The 8491-nt window shown below is 32.1% G+C and overlaps 1 protein-coding gene across 1 annotated transcript; it reads right to left on the bottom strand.

The window, feature by feature from the left end:
* Nucleotides 1–345: 345 nt before the first annotated feature.
* LOC133328037 (uncharacterized) lies at nucleotides 346–7337 on the bottom strand. Its single transcript, XM_061536586.1, has 4 exons — nucleotides 6846–7337; nucleotides 3978–5180; nucleotides 2609–2744; nucleotides 346–515 (listed from the first exon to the last, which is right to left on the bottom strand). The coding sequence occupies exons 1-4, from the start codon at nucleotides 7335–7337 to the stop codon at nucleotides 379–381; spliced, it is 1968 nt and encodes a 655-aa protein (XP_061392570.1). The 3' UTR covers nucleotides 346–378.
* Between the last annotated feature and the right edge of the window lie 1154 nt (nucleotides 7338–8491).

The following is an 8491-nucleotide window of genomic DNA, read 5'->3' as shown; positions in this document are numbered from 1 at the left end:
GCGTATATATTAGAAATTTGTCAAATTTGTATCGAGGCAAAATACTTATTACACTCACTGTATATATATATATATAAATATCGAAAAGGATAAATATCGAAGAATAGAGTTAAAACTCTAAAAAATATTCTTTTTTACAATAATTAAATAAAGAATATGAATAAAAACAAAAGCAAGGAAGAATAATTCATTAACGTGTTGTAATCTCCAACGAAATTTATTGCTTACAAAACGCTAGTGATATGTAACTACAAACATATGTACATGTATTTACATCATATATGTGTGTATTCAAGCATTTTAACTACTGCATACAAAAGAAAACATAAACATGAGTTGCACCTTTATAGTTAGTACTTCGCCATTTAATTACTTCCCTTACTGGATTCGCACATTCAATGGATTCAAAATACGGCCAGACATTACAGCAACATCCAAATCTCGATCGATTACAAAAAACATAAACGGATGATTTACAGATATGTGAGTGGGCTGCGCTTGTGCTCCGGAATTGCCTGAAAGTAAAAAAAATAATAACAACACAATAGATCAGCTGAAATGCTGTGTAAAAACAAAAACAATGAATGTTGAAATGGAGGATGTGTAAAAAGTGTTGCGCTCGATTGATAATCCAATGGGGTGTTGTTATAAGAAGTCTACTAAAACTGTTGTAATTGTAAAGTATTACGTTTTGTAAATACCCAGTAGTTCGAGTAACTGGTGATGAACTAGATATTTTACTAATTACCCGTAAGTACCACTAGTTACCACTTCATGCCCTAGACTGGTGAATTTAACATGGGTATGTCATTAGGGAAGTCAATTGTCCCCTGCCTCCGTTACCAGTATACAGTCATTTCGATAGCCGATTCATTACCCTTTGCATTACCAGTAACTACTGAATTGGTATGATGTGCGTAGACAACTTTTTCAATTGACAAAAAAATCTAACAGTATATTTTGTGTTCCTTTTTGGAGTATGAAGTAACTAGATCACCAAGTGACTAGAAATATAACTATATAATAGCAGACAATTGATATTTTTTGAACAACTGGGTATGTATTGCTGTTTGGAGTCTTAGGTACATACCGTTGCACAATTAATAGACGACAGTTTAGATCTTCGTAATGGCAAACGTTTTGCGTCATTAATGGTACAAACGTACCATTAAGCTAGTGGAGATAATATAATTCGTTGGTCTACAAAAACATACATATGTATATAAGTCTAAGAAAGGAATGTCTTGAAAGTGTAGGTGATTTTTCGAATTATTACTTTTAATTTATTTTTACATTTAATGAGGAGAACATTTCACCCATTTGCAGCAAGATGGGCACAAATCAAAATTCTGTTTCACATTCTGATTGTGAAACTGTAGAAGTTCCTCTATTGTTTGTTAGGTTTATGGCGATTGAAAACTTAAACTTAAAAACATTTTTTGTTGGTCAAATCCTAAACTATGCAATATATGGGAAGGATGGGCTTTTCTGTAATCTTCTATCCATTCCTTTACGTTGCCTATGTGTGACCACACTTTTAAGGTAATTTTTTAATGTATGTATATAAGAAAAAATTTTTTTTTCGATTATATATCCATTATTAATGAATATAAATATAGTTTTCTATTCTTTTATGGGCTTTGGCCTTGAATTTGAATTTCGCCTCAAGACATAAAAACATGTAGGGGAGAGGGGGCACCTTTGAACACTTTTTTCCTTCAAGCCTCATAATTTTTTTTATTTTATAATTTGTGTTTTCTTATAAATTTTTACTAATAGATACATATGTAACCTTTACAATGAATATACATATGACAATTTAAGCTCGATATAAATATGTTATTACTGTTATAATAGACGAAGTCAAAGTGGGTTGGCATATTTGAACGGCATGGGTTTTTACAGTTTTTATGTTAAAATATATATGTATTTTATTCATACATATCAGAAATGCATTTATTTATTAAAAAATATATACAAAAATTTTCGAAAATTAAAAGAATTCAGATCAAAATTTATTAAAACATAAAATGACATAAAAACTAAAATTAACATGGTAAAAATTAAGTCAATTTCGTAGTCTTATTAACCTATTTTAAATTTTGGAAAATCGAAGCCAAAAGTTAAAAACTCCAAAAAAATTGGTTTAACGAAAGATAATTATCACTGAATTCTTCCTGCGCCCTTATAACCAAAAAATTAAAAGTTTACAATGGCACTGTGAAAACATGGTCACTCATGTAAATTTTGTCGATAACTGAAAAAGGCAGCCAAAATAGTTCCAGCAGATAAAGAAAAAAAAAATATTCGTTGCGGGTCGGAAAATTTTTAAACCGAGATATTAAGAGCACTGTTTAAAGGTGCTCCCCTCTCCCCTATTTTAGTGATTGGATTTTTTTAGAATTCCCTTCATTGAAAAAATTGTCTTTCTATAGAAGTAAACGTTTTTCTATAAATTAAAAAATGCTTTTATACATTTCACCATTTTCAGTTTAAATACTTGTATTTGGGTATTACGCAACTCATTGAATTTGATTCGAGCCTTGAGGCCAATTGAAAAAGATGTACCAATTTCGAAAATTAAAATGAATAAATTCAAAGTACTTACGTCTTAGTTGATTGATGGGATGTGTCCGAATATGTACATTAATGGTTTGCTCAATATGCTTCACATAAGTTCCAGTTTCATCTGTCATAGGACGAAAATCAGCTCTGTTTGGTTCAAAGATATCGTAAATACCTAACTGTAAACAAATAGGATTGTATATATTATGGATATCTGATAACTTAATTAAAATAGGTTTTAAAGAAAATACATAATCAAAGTTTATAAAATGTTTATAGATGGCATTTTAGCATTTTTGAACGGTAATGACCTCTAATTTTAATTAGGATCATATGACCATTTTATTTATTTTATTTTATTTCAAATTCATTTATGATACAAAAGCTTTAAGGCCATTAATACGTATCTGCTGACAAATATACATAGCCTGCGATACATTATATATTAAACATAAATAAATATAACTAATTTTACTTTGATAAAAATAGAATGAATGCTCCCCAGCCATAGAAACAAATATAGATTTTAACATATATCCAATAACCAATAAGCAGCACATGTATAAGAATATCCACACATTATTGTAGGGAATTGTCAAAGTGACATAGAACTTTTAAACGGAAAACATTGTTACTATGTGAAAAAACACGTAATTCAAGTGGAAGGATATTCCAACATCTCGCAACTCTAACCAAAAAAGATCTTGGGAAGATATTTTTATAGATTCTAGGAATGTAGACCTGTGGGTTCCTAGAAGAAATTGAAAAAGAAAATAAAATTCTCAAGGATTTTTTATTATTTTATAAAAAAGGAATAAGCAACGATATTTAACAAACATGTCAAAGGAACACCCTAGAAACAGTTTAACATATCGTGACACATGACTATCTCGCCTGAGATTATAGACAAACCACGTTATAGAATTTACAATCCGTTTTACTCTTTCCATATTAAAAGCAATTGTCCCAGAATATACTTCAAGCCCATATAAAACTTGAGACATTAAAAGGGAATTAGCTAGAATTTGCTTTATCCGCTGATTTAAGTACAAATTAGACGAATAAATCCTACGTAATGTGCCCCATACTTTACCGGTCAATGCATCAATATGGGATTTAAAGGATAGTTCACAATCAACTATAACACCTAGACATCTATGGTGGTGTACAAAATCAATTCTTTCTTGACCTATATAAATATTTAGGGGATATGCTCGGTCATTTTTCCTAAAATACAAAGCTTTAGTTTTTAATGGCTTTCACATCCATAATATATCATGTATATATCATATATTAGTCTAATCATCAGCATATAGATTAAAATTATAGCAAACGCCATTGCTTTGTTCGAATCATTTAATTAGGTCTGACAAGATAATTCGAAATTTACTACAATCATCTTCTATACTTACATTTTGTAAATCATTCGTTAAGAAAATCGTGCCGTGCAATTTAAAATCTGGTATTATTGCTTGAACCCATTTCGGTTTCAGTTGCTTCCTCATAAGACGTAACTTTGGTCCTGATCGAAGAGATGCTGCCGCTGCTACCAAATCGCTATTGTAATCCGGCAATAATATAATCAAATTGTATTCCGGTGTATCTAGCTCCAATTCCAGAACACTCAATCGCATATGTTCGAAATATTTATAATACAATACGGCGTTGTAGACTTTAAATGTAGTGTAGATAATTTGTTGGCTGCTAAGATAGAAGACATGCGTTATAACGTCTGTATTGTAATTTTGTTTTAGAGCTGCTGGTGAGGAATTTATAAAGTTTGGATCAGCCTCGACTTCATAGTCATTGGTTAAGGGAACATAAGAGGTGTGAGGTGGAGTGTTTAGAGCCGCAATTGGCGTCAGAGAATGTATGAATGGTTCACTGTTCAATAAATTAACAAAGTAATGAGAATCGAAATCCTTCAAGCCGAAGAGATGACGCTTTCTTCGATTTTCTGCAGATAGACGCTTCGATTTCCTTTGTGCTGGTAAATAAGTGGTTTGTGGTGCTTTCATTAAACTTGGTACTTGTAGTTTTGCACTAGGCAAGCGTGTGACTCGGGCTTGTTGAATAATTCGTGACAAAGGTTCCGAATTAGTTTCAGCTACAAAAGATGAGATTAACTCGGCAGCTTCATCTGTGCTCACCGCAACTGGAGTTGCTGTTGTCGTTTCGTCGGGACTTGTGGTATCTACTATAGTAGTTGTTGTTGGAACAGCTTCATTAGTGGTTTCTGTGGAAGTGTCTGGTGTTGTGGTGACTGCCTCCGTCGTGGTTGGAAGTGTTGTAGTTGTGGTAGAAGACAATGTTGTTGTCGGAGTTGTGATTGTCGTAATGGTTTCCGTTGTTGGTGTTGTAGTATCCTTGATTTCGGTAGTGGTAGTAGTAGTTGAAATTTGTGTTGTTGCAATTGTGGTCGATGTTGTTGTTGCCTCTGTTGTATCAATTGTGGTTGATGTTTTTGTTGTGGGCGGAGGCGTAGATGACACCATATCCATTCCCAAATCGTAACCATAAAATGTTAGAATAGCTTCGAAATCTCTGGTAATTGTAACATTTTCCTTGTTGAGGCTTAGTCCTTTCAGTGGATTGTCCGAACCAAAGAAATATGTCTATTTAATAAGATGAAATATACATATTTGTAAATATAAACATTATTTAATTGTTTTCTCAATTTCGAAGTAATTTTTTCTGAAAGGACACCACAATTGGCTAACTTTTTGACTATATAATAATAACGTGTGTGTTTTTGAACAACAATTTGAGCAAATACTTGTGCAAGGTTTAAATATTATTTGATTAGATTTATGATTTTTCAAAATTGTGTCCATTTGTGAGCGAGGCTACGTACAGTCCAGCTTTGCACAATATATGTACAGCATAAATATAAAACATTTAGGAAAAATTCGGATATTTAAGGGGACCACCCACCATTCTCGGGGTCAAAAATTTTGTTGATATAATTCGAATCTACACTAATTAATAAATGTCCCTACAAAATTTCAAGTGAAAATCTCAAGAAATCTTGAAGATATAGCCGATTTATTGTGTCAGCATCAGGTGACGGCTGAAGGGCTTCTCAAACTTGAAACGCGTTTTTCTCTAAACATTTTTTTGTGAATGGCGGGCACGATAACTCAAAAACTAATAACCCAATAGATTTCAAATTTTTACACGTTTCTCTGCGAGTGCATAGCTATCGTATGAACTAGGATAAAGCCAATCGGTGAAGATCTTCCTTATTTTTTAACTTGGTTTTTGGTAAAAAAATCTGCGATTTTCCAAAAATATTTTTTCAAAGGTCCACCATTTTGTTAATTTTAGAGCGAAGTTAATAATCCTAGTTCATACGAGAGCCAGACATGTACTCTTTCTAACACCGTTGGAATTTTCGGATTCCGATGTTCCAGTGAGGAGTTATCATGCCCGCCATCAAAAATAAGGACTTTTCTTTAATTACAGAAAACAACAACAAAACAATAACAAAAATTTTTTGTAAATTATTTTTCTCCTCTTTTATATCTTCAATTATATATGTGCAAAGTTACAAACAAGCATTGGTATTGATTTACCAGCCCATTGAAAATCTTGAAAAATTAAAATCGGAGGGGGGGGGGGGGGGTTCCTTTAAAACACTTTTTTCTTGTTGAGGCCTAGTCCTTTCAGTGGATTGTCCGAACCAAAATATATATTGTCCGAATGAAATATATTGGTAAATATAAACATTTCGTAATCGTATAAGATTGTATTTTGCATCTTTTGTTAAATATGTGAAACCCTAAATTTGTTCTTTAAGTATTTTTGTTTTTCTAAAGTATTTGGTAATTATTTTAACTATATGACATTACCAAGTGTTGTTGAATAACAATTTGATTAAATATTTGTGCAAGGATTAAAAATCATTTGATCAGATTTATGATTTTTCAAAATTGTTTCCGTTTGTGTGCGAGTATAAATATTAAACATAATGGAACAAATCAGATATTTAAGATACTATATATGAGATTTACAAGTGTAAAAAAATGTTGAAACTTGAGTTTTTTAGTTTTCAAAATGTTCAGCCCTTGTGAAGCGAAATGGAGTGGACAGATAATATAACAATTTGTAACGTTTGTATAAAAGTGGTAAAATCCTTAAAGAATTATTGTGCCCATTCTGAATTGTCTGAAACGAATTTCTTGCTGTGGGGATTAAGTTTTTTTCCTTTTTGTGATTCACATTTTTTAACGCAGTATTAGCCTTAAAAAGTCTATTCTAATTTAATTTAATGTACTCACTCTCAATCGACGATGAATATCTCGATATCCAACTCTTATAATATCCCGATTACTTGGAAACTGCAGTACATTTTTCAATTCAGTCGAACTTTTTCCCGCTGAACCCTCAAACAACGCTACAAGGACACTCATCAGCGCGGTGGGCGAAAATGCAAAATTATTTCGGTTGAGAATTGAATGGTAGTGGAGAATTCGAAAGGCCAAATCATTTGTAAGATCAACCATACATTCGGCTGGTGTTAGTTCCCTTCCGGGTGTCTGAACCGGTAACGGAGGTGGTGGTTGTGGCAAAGGGGGCGGCAAATGAGTCCGAGGCAATCCACTTCCATGGAACTCATGATTGCCAACATCATCAATGTGTATCAAATGTGCGCTGCATGTATTTGGAAATTTCACTGGCGATGGGTATATTAAAAATGCCACCAAGTAAAATATTAAACGCACGCAATTGTTATTGTTATTGCCGCTTTGTCGCTGCTGATGATTGGCCATAATGGATTGTAATGGTTTAACAATTATTTTAACAGTAGTATGCTTCCGTTAATAGCTCAAAAAACATAAAAACGAACACACAAACTATACGTAGACACACACTCGTAAATGGGAGGGGGTGGTAGGAGCTCCTCCTCCCTATGCCATGATTAAAATAAAAACGAAAAAATATTTGTTGCTCCAAATAAAATGTCAATGCATTTTTTTCTCATTCGTTTGTTTGACACCAAATTTTAATTGGACCGTAATTATTTAAAATTTCTTTTTTTATTGACCTCGAACAGTATTTTGTATAACTAGAATGAATCTCAATGACGGTGACATAATTAATAAAATTCTAAATAGTAAAATGCATTTTTATTATTTAATTAATTTTTCACTAATTTAGTTATTATTGTACTTTAATCAAGGTTTCGATTATTTTTTTTAGAATCGGCGTATAGCGAATCTTTTCTGTTAAATTCGTGGCTATAATATTCGCAACAGTCAGTAATTGGTTAGAAGTGTAAATATGTATCGACCGAGAACCGTTGTCAATGCTTGTTTCATTTGGACTGAAATGCTGTATGCTGTATCGGGAGTACTTGTATGAAAATGGTCAATGGAAGATAATAAGGGCTAACACTCGTCCGCACACACACACACACATAAAATATCACCCAAAAGTACAGACATTAGGGTTTACCCCTGTGTTTGAAAATTTAAAAATGAAAAATAAATACATTAATTTCCTTCATTATAAGATGGAGTGTATATTAAATTTGTCATCCCATATAGTATATATATATTCTTGATCTAAATAAAATTCGACATATGTCGATGTCAAACCATGTCCGACTGTTGAAATCACGATAGAGGTCGCAATCTTTAATATATAGCTTTTAAATTGTACTCCTAGGATAGATATTTGGAAATGGAAAAATCGTTTTACTTTACTTTATAGCTCTCATATAAGGTTATTTAGCATTTTTAAATCTCATTGTGTAGAAAATCTTATTCCTAAAAATGATCAACTTTTTTTGGATTTTTAACCAATTTGCTCTAATTTGGTTCTCATTGGGTATTAAATTTTCATACCAAAAATAAATAAATGGCATAGGCTGTCATATATAATGGTCGCGAACAATTATAGGTACTTTTAATATCCACATTAT

This window comes from Musca vetustissima, unplaced genomic scaffold (genome assembly GCF_032173495.1).
Source record: "Musca vetustissima isolate MV318-11 ecotype Yass unplaced genomic scaffold, APGP_CSIRO_Mvet_v1 utg8556, whole genome shotgun sequence".
NCBI lineage: Eukaryota > Metazoa > Arthropoda > Insecta > Diptera > Muscidae > Musca > Musca vetustissima.
The sequence above is the reverse complement of the archived record's forward strand: the minus strand, read 5'-3'. Positions and strand labels throughout refer to the sequence as shown.